Below are 20,810 nucleotides of genomic sequence, written 5' to 3' on the forward strand. Positions count from 1 at the left end.
CATGCTTATTCAGTTGCAGACTAGTCTTAGATAAGTATTTTCAAATAGGCAATTATATTTCTTTGGGTTAATATAATCTTTAATTATCAATACAATAATGTTTTTCTCCATAGAAAAAAGCAGAAGAAGCTCATAAAATATTTGAAGGTCTTGGCCCAAAAGTTGAACTGGTAAGAAATTTCTGTTTTAATTTCTAATGTCATTATTGTGTTTTTAATTTTTTTTTCTTGGGCTAAAATGGACTATCCCTTTATTTTTGGATAAAAATTATATAGCCTAAGCCGGGCGGTGGGTGGCACTCGGCTTTAATCCCAGCACTCGGGAGGCAGAGGCAGGCGGATCTCTGTGAGTTCGAGACCAGCCTGGTCTACAAGAGCTAGTTCCAGGACAGGCTCCAAAACCACAGAAAAACCCTGTCTCAAAAAACCAAAAAAAAAATATAAAAAAAAAAAAAATATATATATATATATATAGTCTGGCAGAAAGTTTGTTATAATCCTAAGATAATTGTGAGTAAACTTAGTTACTTTTACCTTAGCATTATCCTGAGCATGTTTTGCCTGAACAGCCATTTCATGCCATCAGGTACTAGGAGGAAGAAGTAATTAAAGAAAATAGAGTTTATCGAACATATTGTTAGGATAAGGATAGTGTGTAATTTCTTTTTGGCTTTGAAATTAAAAGTATGATGAGGCTTACTTATAAAATACAATAGGTTTGCATATTTCCTTAGTGGAGTAGGAAAGCAGAAGGAGATGGGGTTACAGGGAAACCTGACATTTGCAGGTTTTGGTTGGGTATTGCGGTATAGCCAATTTAGGTAGTCTCACAATAAAATATTATTTTGTTACTATAAGAAAGTGCAACACTCTACACATGAATGTCATTTATTTTATAGCCACTTTATAACCAGCCATCAGATACCAAGGTGTACCATGAGAACATCAAGACGTAAGTATTTACCATCTTTGGAGTTCAATTTAAGAACATATATTCTATAAAGAAATCATTTTTGTTATCTGCGGACATTATTATAATAGTGTAGGTGTGTTTTAGATTTGTGTAAATTGCTGTTGTTTTACTATATGTTATCTTCCTCTGGCTTTTTGGGGGTTGGGGTAACAGATTTGAGTTTCCGAGGCCAAAAAATAAAATAAATTATTGCATAAACTAGCTGGTTTTATAATCTGCTAGTATAAAAAAAAAGGTGGATACTTAACATTGAAATGGCTTACCTTGAGGCTTGAATTCTTTGCCTCCTGTTTTGTGTTTTTTTCAGTGGAGTACCTGCAAGGCGCATGATGAAGTAAGATAATGAAGCTTTTTCATTTAAGACTAGTGATGACACCGTCCCCCACCAAGCCACATCTGCCATTGCAAAGTAGAAGTGCCACGGATCATTTTATCATTATTCAAAACCCTATTCTAGGGAAATCCCTTCCATGACTCTTGCTAATGACGGTATTTGTAGACCCTTCTGCCATTTAATGTCCTGGTGCCTTGGAAGGCTCAGCCCCCTCATGTGGGTGAGGAGGCTGTTCCAGAATGTAGTTTGCTTTGCCTTGCTCATCCTACTACCAGGCCTTTATGGATGCAGATCTTGGAATAAGAAAATAAATGAAAAGTAAACTTAATTTCTTGATCTGATTGGAGTAAGAGAAGCTAGATAGGTTTTTTTTAATTGTTGTTAATTATCATACTTTTAGAGCATTTTAGGTGAATTATTATTAAGTTGGTAAAAAAAAATGTGATATTTCTATTTATATGCATTTAAAAGTGTATCCAGAACATTATAATTATTTACTATTATAGTTGCAAATGAGCACATTATTATTTATATTTTTTCTTTTAATATCTGAGAGTGTACAGTAATTGACTACTTTGCAGGAGTGGTGGCAAATATGTTTGCATGGTAGTGTGCATGACAACTATTACAATTGGAGTAATTTTAACTTCTCTTAAGTAATGGTTCATAATAAAGTCATCTATTTAAGAATTTTTCTGTGAGATATTGCCATGGTCTTGAGAACCTTTAGGAGATTAGGCTAAACTCATACTACTGAGCTGTTTAAATGTTTTTAAAAGGAGGACAACAGTTAAAATATAGTTGGCGACATTTAGTGACTTCCCCACAAAACTTCAGTTTGTCTTTTGTCTTCTCTCCTTCAATGTAAGCTGAAAAGCTGCACTGTTTTTTTATTTATTTTATGTTATTTACATTGCCTATGTTAGACTGTGTTGAGATGAGTACTGACTAGCTGACTTCACTTAAATTCTTAGTAGACATTTAAAGTTATTTACTGATTGATATTTATTTTTGAGTAGCATATAATTGCAACCAGAGAAATTGATACATAGCAATGGTCCCACTGTATGTTACTTTTGAAGTTCTCAGATACACACATCTGCGTAAATCATTCAGTAGCTATTCTTTGACCACTAACATTTGCTTTGTATGAAATAGCAAATGTGATTTTTAATAATTCTTTTCATCTCTTGACTGCTTTGTCATTAATCTAGCTACTGATTGTCTATGATTATTTGAGTGGAGCCAGTGTCATTGTTATTCTTGAGTGACACATAATCCAAAAATTTATTTCTATTTTCATTGGCTTTGTATTTATGTCTGAATAATCAGCATGGAGTTATTTCTGTAAGTAGGTGGGATATAAATATTTATATATTTGAACCTGCATGACATTGTTTTAAAAGGTTACAGTGCTTCCACGTTAAAAAGTGACACTGTTATTAAGACATGTGAGAAATGTTCCGTCTTGTCAGATTGCCCTTTGTTGCTCCTAGACTGTTGTGTCATGTCTGTGGGAGAGATGTTCTGTTCTGAGCAGCAGTCTCATCTTTCTAAATGTGCTGGTGTATATTCTCCTAGGAGGGAAGTACCTGCAAAAGGTTTCTTTTCTCTTTTATTTCCCTTATCAAAGTATACGAAGATGTTTGTATCATCAGAATTTTTAAGAATTAGTTATCCCTTAATTATAATTTGAAAATAATATATGTCTCAAAATTAGTTGCATGAATTAAAAGTTAACTGTATTATCTTGTTATAGAATGGCAGGAATTTTAGACCTAATTGCAAAAATTATGCAGTTCTATTTTGCAGGGTGAAAAAGCTTAAGATTAACTCTGATTGCACCATAAGTTCTTAAGTGGGTTGCCTGTCTCCAATGTCTGCAGAAAGTGAACACAGCTTAAGTTGTGCTTTTTCTTAATGTTCTGCAACCATATTTTTCTCTTCTAGAAACCAGGTGATGAGGAAAAAACTCATTTTATTTTTTAAAAGAAGAAATCATGCAAGAAAACAAAGGGTGAGGTCCTATCCTTGTTAACTGAAATTTGTACAGCTTTCCCATTCATGTCATTTAGGCTTTCACTTTCCCATTAATAATTGATCCTCGATTATATTGAGAACAAATGCTGATTTAGAGAGTAACTGTATGTGTGACTTAATTATGAGTCTAATCCTAGTAACATTGTAATACCACATTTAACATCATTATCAAATTAATTTCATTAGTCATTTATGTAATATTTTTATTCATCAAAATGGTGAGTAGTCAAAAAAAGGGGGCTAATATGTAGAACATCTGCTTTCAGTCTGTTAGGACTCAAGCACATATTGGTAAGTTATGGTCATACTGATGAGACATTGCTCTCTGTCCTTAGGAAAAATTAACTGGTCAGTGTCTTCAGATTGAAATAGTTTCTCATTTAATTATACAGTTTGCTGTCTAAAAGTTTTATGGTTATAATCATAAAAATTAAATTTCAAAGAATATCCTTATTTTTGTAATATGTTCATAGTAATTTTACAGATACAATTTAAATTCATATTTTTAATGAAATGAAATTCTTTGAACCTGTTTTTGAAATGAACTTTACCGTATATTTAATGACCTGACAGCTTAACAAATTGTAAAGCTCAATTTATTTGCTTTAACACTTTTGGAATTTGTATTTGCCAGTGTTATCCTTTATATACTATCTTAAATAACTGGTGTTGAATGTTTTTCTTCCCAAAAACCTATAAATATTAAGTGAGAAACCAGCTTTTTTGTTCAGTCATTTTATTGTAATTCTAGTACTTGCTAAATTAGTCCTCTGGTTATGTAATCACTGGAGCATAAACTTTTTCATGCTTTGAAAGAATTGTACTTTATGTGTTTACTGATTTGTGTATGTTCCACATATTATTTCAGAAAAGCAAGTAAGATTGCCATACTGTTTGACTCTTAGGAAGCAGATATGTCAGCAGGCAGGTTCAGTATTGTGATTGTAATGTGATCTCATACATAAAGCAAGAGTGTAAAGTCAGATGCCTAAAGTAGATGTGATTCAGGGAGGGCCACTAATCAGGAAAGCCAATATTCTGCAAAGTTATACAAACAGAGGGAAGAGATTCAGCAAAATAGCTAATGGGACAGGTTCAGAACTCTGAGTATAGAGTGAGTGAGCTGGGAAGGGTGGGGGTGATAAGGGACACTGGGATTCAGCGACACAGTGTTCAGAGGCCGTCTGTATGAAATTCAGAGGGCACTTCTTTTTAAGTTTTTAAACTGAGGTGGTATAAAGTTCAGGTTTGTATTTTAAGAATTTACATCTGGGGTTGCAAATGTAACTTAGTGGTAGAGTGCTTGCTTAACAAGAATTGAAGCCCTGGATTGGATCCCTGGCACCAAATAAACTGTTTGGTATCACATGCCTGTAATTCCCACTTGAGAGGTTGAAGCAGGGAGATCAGAAGTTCAAACCATGCTCTGTTACAAAGTGGATTTGAGACCAGCCTGAGATATGGGAAAGCCTATATCAAACAACAACAAAAGACTTTGCATCTGGCTGCAACACTGAGAATGCATGGGAAGATCTGAACACTTACTAGCATGGACCAGGTCCTGGCTTCCATCTTCTCTGCTTTGGAAAGTAACAGAAATTGTGTGGCCCACATTTACTAGATGATTGCTTCACTCTGGATGATGACAGTGTTGACTTACTTTACTTATGATGTTGGGACTAGAAAGAGAAAATATGTGAAGTGCACAAAAGGCACATGGGTGTTGGAAGGAATGATGAGGGAATGGCGTGAGGAAATAGTCTTCTGTCCGGTCACTCTTAGGTGACTAAAGTTAGCAGTGTTCCTAAGGTCCTTCTCACTTTCCTCTTTCCAGGTATCAGATATTTACAAAGTTCTATGCCCATAATGAAAAATGGAATTGTAATTCTCTTGCTTAGCCAAAAGCACTAATTCTTGATTTCATGTTTCTTAACCAGATTTCTTCTTATGATGATGAATAGTTTTAGCCTTTTCTATTCTAGCAGAGAATAGTTATATTAGTAAATAAAATGTAAAAAAAAAGTGAAAAATCACATCCTCCAATGATAGAGCTGTTAAATGTGCATGTTTTCTCTGACAGTTTAGATAGGTACCAAACAATGCTGAACAGTTGCATTTAAGATCGATTCGAGCAACTGTTCTCAATTTGTGTGTTACAGTTCCTTTGGAGGTTTAACAAGCAGACCATGGGAAAACACAGATATTTACAATACAATTCATAACATTAGCAAAATTATGGTTGTGAAGTAGCAATGAAAATAATTTTATGGTTGGGAATCAACACAACATGAGGAACTGTATTAAGGGTTCACAGCATTAGGAAGGTTGAGAACCACTGGGTTAGATTAGATGCTGAATGAACTATGCTAATGTTTCTAGTTTTCCTTTCTTTTTAACAATGAAGGCATGTTATCAGGAAAATCAGAATAGAAGGTTAGCCACTACCAGTGGTTGTCAGTGAGCTTGTTAATTTGTATAGTGATAATTAGTGAAAAGTGCAGGGAAAGTACACCTTGTGTTTTCATGTAAGGAAAGTGTTCCATTTCTCCTGTCAGACCAAGAATAAATTGTCATTCTTGGCTTTGTCATACAAGCCAAATGTACTTCCGTTTTCATCTTAAGAAATGGAATATATTTTAAAGGCTTACCAAATCATAGAGTTCAGTTTAATTGTTATTAATTTGCTACGGGTGTTTAATAGGAACAAAAAATCTGCCAGCGTTATGATCAGCTCATGGAGGCATGGGAGAAAAAAGTGGACAGAATAGAAAATAATCCCCGGAGGAAAGCAAAAGAAAGCAAAACAAGGGAATACTATGAGAAGCAGTTTCCAGAAATTCGAAAACAAAGAGAACAGCAAGAAAGATTTCAACGGTATGTAGTTTGGTGTTTAGTAATTCTAATTTTTCCCTTTTACATCATAAAGAAGTTTTGGATTTTTGAGGCAGGGTTTCTCTGTGCAGTCCTGGCTCTTTTGGCTGGCATCGAACTCAGACATCTGTATCTGCTTTGTAAGTGCTAGATTTAAAAGGTGTGTGCCACTGCTGCCTGGCAAGAATTTTTAATGTTAAACTTAAGTTTTTAAAATTACACTTATTTTTTTATGGGTGCATGTGGGAAGCTCATGTCTCATAGTAACACTGATGTGAAAGTCAGAGGGCAATGGTAGCAGTCAGTTCTTTTCTATCAAATAGGATTGGCCTCAGGTCATCAGATCTGGTGACAAACCCATGAACTATTTTGCTGTCTCTTAGGTAGAATTAAAAACTTCCTTATGAACCAGTTAGGATTATTTTTTAGTGAACTTAATACTATTTTTTTATATTTAATTTTCATGTTAAATCTAAGTAAATATTTTGAAAATTCCTTTCATTCTATTTATTTATTTATTTATTGATTGATTGATTGATTGATTGATTGCACGTGAGTGTTTTATCTGCATGCATGTTTATGTACCACATGCACAACTGGTGCCTGTGGAGGCTAGAATTGGAATCCCTGGAACTAGAGTTACAGACAGCTGAAGCTACCATGTAGGTTTTGGTAATTGACCCGAGCTATCACCGGCCCAAATCTTTAATTTATAAAAGTACTATTTTTTTTCAAAATGACAGTTAACAAGAACAGAATTGAATGTTCCTTGATAATCATAAACATAATGAAACAGATTGAAATTGATTATTAATCAAAAAATTCTATGGGGCTAATGAGAGAGCTTTGTGGTTAAGTGTATTTGCTATTCTGGCAGAGGATCTAGATTTGGTTACATGGGTCTGATGCCTTCTGGCATTTATTGTTACCAGTCATGTATGGTACACCAACATACATGTAGTGAGACATGTAAAATGAAAAATGAGACTTGCTCTGTTTACTAGGCTGGCTTCAAATTCAGAGATCCATCTGCCTCTGCCTCCTGAGCGATGGAATTAAAGGCATGTGCCACCCACCACTGCCATACTTAAGATATATAAAAAAGTATGTATATGCATATATCTGAATATATACATATACCTGTATATATACTATAATAATGTCAAAAATTATCTACTAAACCTTCCCCAAATTGTTTTTATAATATCAAAAATTAATATATACACATATATACATTATTTAGTGAAATGGAATCTTTTTATGTAGCTCTGGCTGGCTTGAAACTTGCTGTGGAGATCTGTCTGTCTTCAATCTTCCAGAGATCCATCTGCCTTTATCTCCCAAGTGCTGGGATTAAAGGTGTTCATTACCATGTACCACACTCTTTTTTTTTTTTTTTACTTTAAGAGAATAGGTGTAAAACAACATCACTAATTCCCACAAAAGGTACAAATAGGTATTTTGCAAACATATTAAAAGTTGACTTTCTCTCTTCACAGTTTTTCTTACATTTTAGAAATGTTCAGTGTATTTTTCCAAGCTTGCTTTTCTATTCTTTAGAATTCAGACAAAAGATAGACATGACATTGCAGGTAGAATTTCTCTGTGTTTTGGCAGCTGCTCCCAAATAACCATCTAGAGACTTATAAACTTGGCCAATAGCTCAGGCTTGTTACTAGCTAACTCTTACATTTTAAATTAACCATGTTTCTTATCTATCCTCTGCCATGTGACAGTACCTTATTTTGGCATGGTACATTCATCCTCTTTCTGTGTTTCCTTTAGACTCCTAAGACTCTCTCTTCCCAGCATTCTCTCTGCCCCCCAAAATTTTGCCTAGCCATTGGCCAATCAGCTATTTATTAACAATTAGAGCAATACATATTTACAGTGTACAAATATTGTTTTACAGATTGACATCAATAAGGTTTTTTTTGGTTTTATTTATTTATTTATTTTGTTTTTGTTTTTTCAAGACAGGGTTTCTCTTGTGTAATAGGCTGTCCTGAAATTCACTTTGCAGACCCGACTGGCCTCCAACTCACAGAGATACACCTGCCTCTGCCTCCTGAGTACTGGGATTACAGGTGTGCGCCACCACCACCTGGACAGTAAGTTCTATTTTTAATACAGGTTCCCCATTACTAGTCCCACTACTTTTTCTTTTAATTTCTATCTGTCTGTCTATCTAGATGTATATCTAGATATATATTTAATTTTTATGTGCATTGGTGTTTGACTTGTATGAGTGTCTGTGTGAAGGTGTCAGATCTCCTGAAACTGAAATTTACAGACAGTTGTGAACTGTCATGTGGGTGCTGGGAATTGAACCCAGGTACTCTGGAACAACATCTAGTGTTTTTAACCACTGAGCCATCTCTCCAGCCCAGTGTCACTATTTTAACTTGAGTATTATAACCATTCATTCATTCATTTTTTTATGGTGCTAGTGATCAGCCCTAGGTCTTGATGCATGCAGGGTAAACACTTTACCAACAGAGATGTATCCCTAGTTCAACATGTTAACTTAAATCTCAGTATTAATACTTAATTTTTGCTAATTTGGTAGTGACTCATGTATACCATTTGAAAATATTCAGTGAATCTTGGGTAGGATTTTTGACTTCTATTGGTCTAAAAAATCCCATCTAATAAAGAAGAGAGTGATTAAGGGAGATACCCAACATCAACTTTGGTGTTCTTTTTGTATCTGCACACATTTGCAGGCACACCTGCATTTTGAACGTGAACCCATACAGATGCACATACAAAAGAAGTCCCATTTTGTATTCTGTATTTGTATAAGACCTGTACATGATCAACACAACATCAGTCAGCATTCCAACAAATGGTAGTAATTGAGACTCTGGGTTACACAAAAACTTAAGCATAAAAACCCAGAAGAGGATGTGAATGAGGAGGCAAGAACTGGAGGTGTATACGATGAAGATAGGTTGCTTATATGTAAAAGTGTTAAAGAATGAATGCAATATATTTTATATAAAAAAAAAATCTCACTTTGAGCCAGGTAGTGGTGGCGTATGCCCTTAATTCCAGGATTTGGGAAGCATAGGCAGGCAGATCTCTGTGAGTTTGAGGCTAGCGTGGTCTGCATAGTTCCAATATCAATGATAATTTGTTGCATTTTCATTAAAAGTCTTAAAATATATTTGTATTTCCTTTTTATATTTAGAGTTGGTCAGAGGGGAGCTGGTCTTTCAGCCACCATTGCTAGGAGTGAGCATGAGATTTCTGAAATTATTGATGGTCTTTCTGAGCAAGAGGTAAGAAAATTAATTCACGTTAATTCATTAGTTATTTAAGCATTTCTGCCCTGTAGCCCAGGGGGTAAAGGTTTATCAATATGTAAATGCAGATGGTTAGATAATAATGCTTGAATGATTTCAGAGACTAAGACCAACTACTATTGGGATTTAAGCAATGTGATTAAAATTTTCACAAAGATTGTTTTGTCATCAAGAGATCAAGGAATAGTTAAGGAATTAGTTCTGATGGTCCTAGTGGTGGTGCGCCTTTAATCCCAGCATTTAGGAAACAGACAAGCAGATCTCTGTTAGTTTGAGGCCAGCCTGAACTACAGAGAGAGTTCCAGGATGGCCAAGGCCACAATGCTGTGGGAAGCAGAGCCAGGTGGCCAGCATATTGAATCTTGTTCCAGAGTCCCATGTTCTTTTCTCTTTCTATTGAATCAAGTCTACTTTTCCTAACGTATTTCTACAGCCCACATTAAAAGCTAATGTTTGCTCTAGGCTTTGGGACTCAAATAATGGAGTTTACCATCAAATTACTCAGTCCTATTAAGTTAGATTAATAGTGAGGGAGAGAAAAGTTTCTAATTAGTCTGTACATACTGCCTGTATTCATTTAATTTACATTTTAGAAGCTGTTTGTATTAGTTTTCCTCTAGGGTGTGAAAATAGCCTGTTCTTATAGAGTATGTATTTGAATTGGTATGTGTTTTAAAGTTTTTATTGCATCTATTCACTGTGTGTCATATGTGTATATAATTCTTTATCAGCTCTTGTCACTTGAGCCTTAAGGAGGTAGAAAATCAAATGATGGCGTTCATGAGCTGCCTCGGTACTCAGAACTTTGTACCAATTAAAGTAGACTTGTGCTTGGTGGTGGTTTCATGGCCTTTGATCCCAGCATTTGGGAGGCAGAGGCAGAGGCAGAGGCAGGTAGATCTCTGTGAGTTCAAAGCCAGCTTGGTCTACAGCGTGAGTTCCAGGACAGACAGGGTTACACAGAGACCCTGTCTTAAAAAAAAAAAAAAAAGAAAAGAAAAGAAAAAAATTAGACTTGTGCCAGTGGTTTTATCCTTCTTTCTCATTTCTGATTATTGTTTTCCTGAGGAGAAAATCTGAAGTGACTTTTGAACCTTTGTTGGGAGGATTGTAATATTCAACCACAGAGATATGTCCCACACTATGTAAGGAAGATATTTACATGCGTTTTTACATAATGGCCAAGTGTTAGGTCTCAGCACTTTTGTTTTTCTTTTTCTTTCCTTTCACTTTGCTTTTTTTTTTTTGTCCTTACAATGTTAGTGCACATATTAGCACAATTTCTATCTAGGCTAGGAGAGAGACATACACTTTTTTTCAATACATTTAGGTTATTGTTGGAAGATGTTTTCTGAAATCTTAAGTGCATAATGCATATAGTCTTGCATGCTCTCAATACGAGTGATATACTTAGGAGCTTGAAAACACAACCATTCTATATTGGTTTTAAAATCATTGGAAAATGCATGATTAATAATATGAAATTTCTAGGTATAACTTCTATAATGACTAAATCTGTATTAAATTTCTGTGCTTGTTTTTCTGTGCATTCCATTTGGGTACATCTGAAAGCATTGCAAGGAAGCTTATCGGTTGAAGTGATTTCAAGCTGATGTGTTAGTGTCAAACACTGGTGTTCAAACTGATTGAATATACCCTCTGGAACTAGACACTTGCAAGGACTTGACAATTTGGAAATCATTTTGGGAAAAAAAAGACCCTTAAATATAGAGAACTACTACAGCTTTATGACCAAGTTTTTTTTTTTTTTTTTTTAAAAAAAAACCACCAAATTGTGTTTATTTATATCTTAAGGTATTCTTTGCAAAAAAAAATCAGACATATGCGATAGATTAAACTGGTTTAGATTAAAATGATAAAAGCGTTAAAATTTTAAATTACATTTTGTTTATTTATTTATTTTTCCCCCAAGACAGGGTTTCTCTGTATAACAGCTCTGACTGTCCTGTAACTTACTCTGTCGAACAGGCTGGCTTCAAACTCACAGAGATCTGCCTGCCTTTGCTTCCCGAGTGCTGGGATTATAGATGTTTGCCACTACTGCCCAAAATTTAAATTTTAATGGGTTACATTAAATTAGCAAAGCGTATTTAATATTATGTGAGTTAAGTAGTTTAAGATGAACGACCTTAAGATCCTAAGACCTTTGTTACCTGTTTTTCTATCTCTAAAATCATGCTATGATTCTTTTTTACATCTACAATGATGATGAAAGGCTGAGGAGATACTCAGAGGATAAAGCCCCTTCCTGTGCAAGTGTGAGGACCAGAGTCTGTCGATGCCAGCTTGGGTGTGCTGGTCTGCCAATAGTTCCAGTACTTAAAAGGGTGGCTGTCAAGACCAACCTGCTTAGGCAAGCTGTGGGTTCACTTAAAAGACCCTACCTCCATGAATATGGTAGTGAGCAATGGGGAGAACTCCCAAAGATGCTCTCTGACGTCCGTGTGAATACAAAGGCTTCACAAAAAAAAAAAAGAACTAAAATTATGTTGAGACTAGTTTTAAAACGAGACGATTGTTTTCTGTCTTCTAGATAAAACGATTGCATTGTTTTCAAAATATCAATTGCCTTAAGATTTCCTCAGAATAGTAAAGGATAAGCTGGGTGTGGTAGTTTATACTTGTACCTCATCTCTGCATTGTGGGGCTGTGACAAGAGGATTACTTCAAATTTGAGGCCAGTCTGAGCTATAGATTCTTGGCCTGGACTCTGTCCCCCCCCCCCCCCCCCCCAAGAAAGAAATGACAGGAACAAATATTCCAAACAAAACCAACCCAAAGGTCGTAGGATTTTTTTTGGTGAATTTTCTGTGTGTAATTTATATAATTTGGTATAAATGTGTTAAAAATAATCATATAGGACTGGAGAGATGGCTCAGCAGTTAAGAGCACTGACTGCTCTTCCAGAGTGCTTGGGTTCAATTTCCAGCACCCACATGGCATCTCACAACTATCTGTAACTCCCAGATCTTTTACCCTCACACAAACATAAATGCATGCAGATAAAATAAAACTTATAAAAAAAGCAATAATCATGTAACATGCTATGATATATGGCATTATTGTCATTAAATTACTGATACTTTTTTAAAATTTTGTTTTGTCTTTCTGTTTTGGGGACAGGGTTTTTCTGTGTAGCTCTAGCTGTCCTGGAACTTGCTTTGTAGATCAGGCTGGCCTCCAACTCATAAAGATTCGCCTCTGCTTCCCAAGTGCTGGAATTAAAGGCGTGCGCCACCACTGCCTGGCCTGATACTTTTTTTTTTTAAACCCTTAAAGTCTATAGCCCTTTAAAATTTCTAGTTTAAATATTATTCTAACTAAATTGCATTATTTCTTGCAGAATAATGAGAAACAAATGCGGCAGCTTTCTGTGATTCCACCTATGATGTTTGATGCAGAACAAAGAAGGGTCAAGTTCATCAATATGAATGGGCTTATGGAGGATCCAATGAAAGTTTATAAAGATAGACAGTTTATGAATGTTTGGACTGACCATGAAAAGGAGATCTTTAAGGACAAGTAATTTAACGGTTAAATTATTCTCTAATAGACATTCATATACATTGGTAAAAGTATTTTGCATTACTTGAGAGTGAAATATTTCCACAAAACTTCCATCCTAATTTGACATTGAAAAAGATAGTGTGAGAAATAGAGAAATTCATCTTCCTGTAAGTTTGTAGGTGGGACAATGGTTGACAGTTAAGAAAAAGGGATGTGAGCCTTAATCCCAGCACTGGGGAGGCAGAGAAAGACAGATCTCTGTAAGTTCTGCAGTTCAGGACAGCCAGGGCTACACAGAGAAACACTGTCTCAGGGGAAAAAAAGAAAAAAATTAGAAACAACAGGGTGTTGTGGTATACGCCTTTCACCCTCCACACTCCTGAGGCAAAGACTGGTGTGTCTCCGAGTTCAAGGCCAGCCTGATCTAAATAGCTCTCCTTCCCCCTAAATGCCGGTAGCTTTTCAACTGGGATTGTGGTCTCAAGAGCCTTGTCCCTTCCATACTGGAACGTGGGAAGACTCTATGGCACAGGTTTTGTGCAGCTAAATTTTACTTTGAGTTTACAAATGCAATGGTGATGTCATATCCAGAAGACTCCTTCCCATCTTTCAGCTCTTATATTTTCTTCTGCCCTCTTTTTTTTTTCTTCCCTGTTTTCTGAGTTTCTCGGGGAAATCCATGATGTTATAGAAATCCTCTTTAGGGTGTTGAGTGATTTATTCTTAGTACTTTTTTTATTATTTAAACTCAGGTTTATCCAGCATCCAAAAAATTTCGGACTAATTGCATCCTACTTGGAAAGGAAGGTAAGAAAAAACTTAGACTGAGATGTTTTTAGGCTTGTGATATTGCTTGTGTGTGTGTGTGTGTGTGTGTGTGTGTGTGTGTGTGTGTGTGTGTGTATTCTAACAAGCAGGAGTAGTTAATTAGAATTGATTTCACAAAGGATTATGATAGGTAAAAAGATTCTGGTGATTTATTATAATACCATAAAATATGTATAAAATGATAATTATAATTGCATTATAACCTCAAGCACAGGGGCTAGAGATGGTTCAGTGGCTAAGAGTGCTTACTGCATTTACAGAGAACCTGAATTTGGTTCCTAGCACCCACATAAGATAGCTTACAACCAATTGTAGCTCCAGTTCAGGGTGATCTAACACCTCTGGCTTACACATACCTACACATGTGCACATACACATAATTAGAAATAAATATTGCTGGGTGTAGTAGTACCTGTGTTTAATCCCAGCATTGAAGAAACAGAAGGCCAGCCTGGCATACATAATGTGTTCTAGGCTCTCCAGAGCTGCATACAAGTCTTAAAAAATTGAGCCAAGTGGTGGTGGCACAAGCCTTTAATCCCAGCACTAGGGAGACAGAGGCAGGAGAATTTTTGTGAGTTCAGCTTGGTTTACAAAAGCTAGTTCCAAGACAGACGCCAAAGCTACACAGAGAAATCCTGTCTTGAAAAACCACAAAAAAAGAAAAAGTCTTAAAAAATTATGTAAGTAAATGGAATCCTTAGCATAAAACCAAAAACAGTTTTCATCATTTATCAAAACTGATCTGATCTTCTGTTCCCCAAATAATTATTAATTTTGGTAATTTTTAAAAGTTATTAGCTCTCTGGTTTAAATATCAGGCCTGATTTCCTTTTTTTTTTTTTTTTTTTTAGTTTTTTATTTTTGTAGTCAGTATGCTGAATGTGTCTGATAGAACTTTGTGTCTTTAGCATAGTTTGGATCAAGGCAACTGTAGATGTCTTGTATGATAGTTTACTTGTTGTTTGTCTAGCCTAAATATACTTAAGGCCATATGTTTTTGTCTTTAATTCATGATCTTGTTACACTAGAAAATTTTCTTGAAAATATTTTATTTACATTTCAACATGAAATAAAATATATAAAAATTAAGTAAAATATTTTTCATTATAGAAATAAAAGAACACATTAAATAAAATGTTTTTTTTCATTACAGAGCGTACCTGATTGTGTTTTATATTACTATTTAACCAAGAAAAATGAGAATTATAAAGCCCTAGTGAGAAGGAATTATGGAAAACGGAGAGGCAGAAATCAGGTGTGTTAATTTTACTAAATAAATGTTTCAAAATTGATAAAATATGAAGACAAAAGAATATTCAGACAGGTATTATTTGCAATCCACAATTTAAAATATGCTTGGGCTGGAGAGATATCTTGGAAGCTCAGAGTGCAAACTGTTCTTGTAGAGTTTTATTCCTAGCCACCTACATGTGGCCTCTCACAAGCACCTCTAATCCTACTCAAGGAGATCAGATATCCTCTCGTTGCCTCCATGGGCACATGGACTTTAATGCATATGTCCATACACAGACACAAACAAGTATATATGCGTGTACATGCGTGCGCGTGCGCACACACACACGAGAGTGTCTGTGTATGTGAAAAGTAGGAGTTTTATTTTATGTAAAAGAACTGATTGTTCTTGCAGAGGACCCAGTTTGGCTTTAAGCACCCCATAATAGGTGTCTCACTACTGCCTGTAAGTCCAGCTTCAGACTATCTGATGTCTAGGTATCCTTTGGTGTAAGTGCATGCACGCACACATATGCACGCACATTAATCTTTCAAAAACAAGCAAGCAAACAAACAAAACCAGGCAGTGTTGGCAGTGATGGCACCCTAGAAGCAGGTGAATCTCTATGAGTTGGCAGCCTACCTAGTCTACAGAGAGAGTTCCAGGCCAGCCAGGGCTAAAGAGAAAAACCTTGTCTCAATAATAAACACACAAAAACAAAAAAATTGGAAGAATTTGTTTCATTAAGACATGATATGTATTCCTCATTCACACCTGTTAAATGTGTCACCATGAAGGTACATGCAGATAGAATTTTTATGTTTCCTATGTGTGAGCAATGATCAGTGCTGCCAGGCAAGTCATTGTTAAAGAATACATTCTATTTTCAAATACTTGGGTTCTTTTCTCAGAAATTTGTGCTTTTCCTCTGTGTTGACACCATTTCTGTTCCAATCTTTACATTTCATATTTTTGTTTTTCTAAGTATTCAGAAGCATGTATCATTTAGCAATTTTGAATTTGGAAGGATTTCTGTCTAAACTGTTAGGTAGTCAGTAGTTAGGAAGAATGTTTTAGAAAGGCTAAAATTTGAGTATAATGCCAAGAGATTTATACCTAATCCTGTTCTGATAATTTTTATTTACAACCTTGGTTTTTGCATTTGTGTGCAATAACAGTGATACCTACCTGTTATTGTCAAAACTGTGCATGTTGGCAAAATCCTGAGAGTACAATGTAAAGTACGTAGGGAACACTCAATAAATAAATAGTAGCTGTCCTTGTCTTTATTGCCATCACCGTTGCCTATTTTTCTTGGTTGACAGTTTTCATTCTCTGGAAATTTCAAAATTTAGTTATTTTGAAGGCATTAATTATTAATATATTTTGACAATGTTGGCATAAGAAATTTTATTGCTTGAGTATATTTAAAAGAAAACACGGGGCCTGGAGAGATGGCTCGATGGTTAAGAGCACTGACTGCTCTTCCAGAGGACCCGGGTTCAATTCCCAGTACCCACATGGCAGCTCACAACTGTCTGAAGATCTAGTTCCAGGGGGTGACACCTTCACACCAATGCACATAAAATAAAGTTAAATAAACCATAAAAATATTTTCAAAAAAAAAACACGCCTAGTAATAAAATAATTGCATTCTCTCTGCCCCTTTACACTGTCAGATAACTCAGTCATTTTGTTTCTAGGCAACTTAAAGAATCTCCTAAGTGGGGATTCACCAATTTTTCTGTTTTATTAACTTGAGAGTTTTGTTCTAATTTTCTAGATGGGTTTTCTGTGTACCCCTGGCTGTCCTTTAACTCATTCTGTAGACCATGCTGGCCTCAAACTCAAGAGATCAATCTGCCTTTGCCTTCAGTTCTAGGATTCAAGGTGTGCGCCACTACCTGAGAATTTTCCTTCCTTCCTTCCTTCCTTCCTTCCTTCCTTCCTTCCTTCCTTCCTTCCTTCCTTCCTTCCTTCCGTGTTTTTTTTTTTTTTGCTTTTTTGGGACAGGGTTTCCCTGTGTAACAGCCCTAGTTGTCCGGGAATTAGCTCTTGTAAATCAGACTGGCCTCGAACTCACAGAGATTTGCCTGCTTTTACCTCCTGAGTGCTGGGATTAAAGGCATGCGCCACCACCGCTCAGCGAGAATTTTTCATGACTACAAGGTGAATGTATATATAGGTGTTAGAAATATAGTCAGATATAGCAGTGAGGAGTCTCTGCATCGGCTGTTGCTGCTCTAAGGTTCCCCAGGCAGTGATCACATTGAGTACAGATGCCTTTCACTTTTTAAAAAAATATTTAGCCGGGTGGTGGTGGCGCACGCCTTTAATCCCAGCACTCGGGAGGCAGAGGCAGGCGGATCTCCTTGAGTTCGAGACCAGCCTGGTCTACAAGAGCTAGTTCCAGGACAGGCTCCAAAACCACAGAGAAACCCTGTCTCGAAAAACAAAAACAACAACAACAACAACAACAAAAAAAACCTAAAAAATATTTATTTATTATGTATACAATATTCTGTCTGTGTGTCTGCCTGTAGGCTAGAAGAGGGCACCATACCCCATTACAGATAGTTGTGAGCCACCATGTGGTTGCTGGGAATTGAACTCAGGACCTTTGGAAGAGCAGACAATGCTCTTAACCTCTGAGCCATCTCTCCAGTTCTGCCTTTCACTTTTTCAGTTTGAATTTTCATTTGCTTTTATATTGTGCTCTTTCATTTGTAGTAAATATCTTATTTTATGCTAGGAGGAACCAGCCTAGCTGTTGACTCTTAAGGTCAGTTTTAAAGGAAAGAGAAACCCAGACAAGAACTGCTTGCATCTGTTGAAGGTACTTTTAGGAAAGTTTCCTTTTGAATGGGCCTTTTCTGCAGCAGCCAGCCTGCCAGGACTATTGAGGTTAGAACTTATCACTTACATCTTGGACCACATATACTGGTGGTTCTCTACGTATTTGCCTAAACCAAAAGTAACTCCACCTAGCTCATTTTTAAACAAGAGGTATTTCCTTCTTCTCTTTAAAGTCAGTGATGTGATTGGTCTTTATCAAATTGCTCAGAAGTAAGACTTAGATTTCTGGTGGCAATGTCACCTTGTCTTACTGCTACCTTATCAGCGTGCAGAATGCTGAGGTAACCTCTAGAAAAGTGTCCTGTACTTGAGTAGATTTTAATGCAACAAAACTGCCATTTCCACATTTTCTGCAGGGCTGGGAAGTGCTGCCTTCTTCTCACTGGCTGATTTAATGCAGTGCTCTAGCTGCTCATCACTCCCTTATACCAGGGAACTGAAGTCAAATCTTGCCTAAATTTCAGGCAGCAGGGAATGTGTGGGATTTTAAAACACTGAAGTATATGGGCAATAAGATTATTTGTATTATTGAATTCTAGGGAAATTTTAATTTTTCCTTTTCTTCCTCCTTCTTTTTCTATTTTTCTTTTTGGGTTTTCAAAGCAGGGTTTCTCTGTAGCTATGGAGCCTGTCCTGGAACTAGTTCTTGTAGACCTGGCTGGCCTCGAACTCACAGAGATCCACCTGCCTCTGCCTCCTGAGTGTCTTCCTTATCTTCTATTTAATTGGTATGGATAAGCCATTTTATTGATTACAGAGCCAACATAGGGGCGAGTGTCATAGCTCAGTGGTAGAGCATATAGAAAGCTCCAGGTTCAATTCTTAGTATTGTAAAAGTAGCAGACAACCCAAAGAAGCTACAGCAAAAGAAAAGTAAAACATTACTTTGGGCTGGAGAGATGGCTCAGCGGTTAAGAGCATTGCCTGCTCTTCCAAAGGTCCTGAGTTCAATTCCCAGCAACCACATGGTGGCTTACAACCATCTGTAATGAGGTCTGGTGCCCTCTTTTGGCCTGCAGGTATACACACAGACAGAATATTGTATACATAATAAATAAAAAATACTTTAAAAAATCTTTAAAAAACACTCTAAAAAAGCTAACATACTAAACTAAAGGAGACTTTGTTAGTAGCATGTCATATTGCTGCTTCAGAGCAACAGTTGATTGTGTAGGGGTTGGGTAATTAGCATTTGGGTCTTGTGCCCACCTCCTGCTAGCAATGGGAAACCAGGGCTGAGTAAATCATTCCTATTTGTAAAATATATCATCTTATAGTTGTAAAATACACATTTGGACCAGGCTGTGGTGGCACGCACGTTTAATCCCAGCACTTCAGAGGCAGAGACAGGCAGAGATACTTCAGAGGCATTGTTCAAGGCCAGTCTGGTTTACAGAGTGAGTTCCAGGGTAGCCAGGGCTACACAGAGAAACCCTATCTACAAACAAACAAACAAATCCAACAATAACAAAACCAAAACCACACATATGGAAATCCCCCTGATATCTCAGATTTTTTTTAAAGTAAATATCAAGAAGCAAGTGAAACTGGGAAACTTAACTAGGTTGAGAAATTTGGAAGATGATATACAAGTGAGAGAATCACTAGTAAGTAGTAGATGCTATTCTTGATAGACTATGAAAACTTGATGGAATAACGGATCCTAGACTTTGATGCAGACCAGGAGATGAGCTGCAGTGACTGTGTGGGATTGGAGCGGCAGGAGCTGCAGGTGAAGAGAGGCCTCCTCATTTTCCTGTCTGCAGGTTTGGACAACCAATGCAGATAATGGAGCCCTTTGTGCTTTTTGCCTCTGGGAAGTTTAATGGGTATGGCTTGCTTTAGACTAGACTGACCTAGGGGACTCTTAGAAAAAGATAAGTGTCTACATCAGAACAGAAGTAATACTAAAACACTAAGAAATGAGTCACAAAACCATCTATACCCTTCAGGGAATTTTCAGAAATTTTATCTGTAGTTTCAGAAGTGAGAGGAAGTCATCATAGGCTGATTTTGTAACAATGAAAGGAAATTCATTTTGTTTATCTGTCCTCTATACAGTCTACATAATAATGGATATCACCATTGAATTTTCCTTCACACTTTGTTCTTCTTCCCCCTTCTTCACTGCTCTTCTGCCCCCTCTCTTCTTGATGTCCTGTCTTTCCTCATTCCCGTTGTCCCCTTATGCTTTCAGGGCCCGAACTCTAGTGCTCTTTTACCCTTGTCCTGATGATCTCCTCTTTCCCTCTCATGGTCCTGGTTTTATGGCATGCTGGCACACATTGACGTTTAAATCTATGTTTCACATGAGAGAAAACATTTTTTATGTTGTCTGTCTGAGTCTGCTTTATTTTGCTTAAGAGTGATTTTCTCTTCTATTTTTTTAAATACCATAATTTCAGCTTGTTTAGTACATGAATAAAATGTAAACATGATAAAAATGAAGTAGTGTATCACATTTTATTTACCCATTTATTTGTTGATGGGCATTTAGGTTGGTTTTATTTCATAGCAGTAGTAACCAGTATAGTATGAACCTAGGTGTGTAAGGATCCCTCTGACTATCCTTAAGAGTCTTGTCTTTGTACTTTTCTTATAAGGTTTCTTCTGATGGAATCTTTAGAGTCTTTTGATGGTTCGATTTTTTGTTCTCTATATTGATGGAGGAAAATGTAGTAATTTCCAGAGGTCTGCATCAGTTACATCCCTTGTCTATTCCTGTGTCTTAAAAAGTTTTTTTTTTCTCTAGCAATTTCAAAGTTTCAGGTCTCATTAAGATCCTTTGTTTTTTGAAATTAATTACTTTGGTATATGAGAGAGAGATGGACATTAT

The 20,810-nt window shown here is 36.3% G+C and overlaps 1 protein-coding gene across 34 annotated transcripts in view; it reads left to right on the forward strand.

Moving 5' to 3' along the window:
- Ncor1 (nuclear receptor corepressor 1) overlaps positions 1–20,810 on the forward strand; it is a 151,501-nt gene that overhangs the window by 56,312 nt on the left and 74,379 nt on the right. For 23 of the 34 annotated variants that reach the window (XM_075992178.1, XM_075992177.1, XM_075992174.1 and 20 more), the window contains 9 exons: positions 114–170; positions 899–951; positions 1,280–1,306; positions 3,257–3,323; positions 6,048–6,220; positions 9,411–9,501; positions 12,890–13,068; positions 13,806–13,860; positions 15,038–15,139. In XM_075992178.1, the coding sequence (XP_075848293.1) occupies positions 114–170; positions 899–951; positions 1,280–1,306; positions 3,257–3,323; positions 6,048–6,220; positions 9,411–9,501; positions 12,890–13,068; positions 13,806–13,860; positions 15,038–15,139 (804 nt within the window). The remainder of the gene's footprint in view (positions 1–113; positions 171–898; positions 952–1,279; positions 1,307–3,256; positions 3,324–6,047; positions 6,221–9,410; positions 9,502–12,889; positions 13,069–13,805; positions 13,861–15,037; positions 15,140–20,810) is intronic. The other 11 variants (XM_075992184.1, XM_075992205.1, XM_075992194.1 and 8 more) reach the window with 1 other exon arrangement.

This window comes from Microtus pennsylvanicus, chromosome 11, assembly GCF_037038515.1.
Source record: "Microtus pennsylvanicus isolate mMicPen1 chromosome 11, mMicPen1.hap1, whole genome shotgun sequence".
Taxonomy (NCBI): Eukaryota; Metazoa; Chordata; class Mammalia; order Rodentia; family Cricetidae; genus Microtus; species Microtus pennsylvanicus.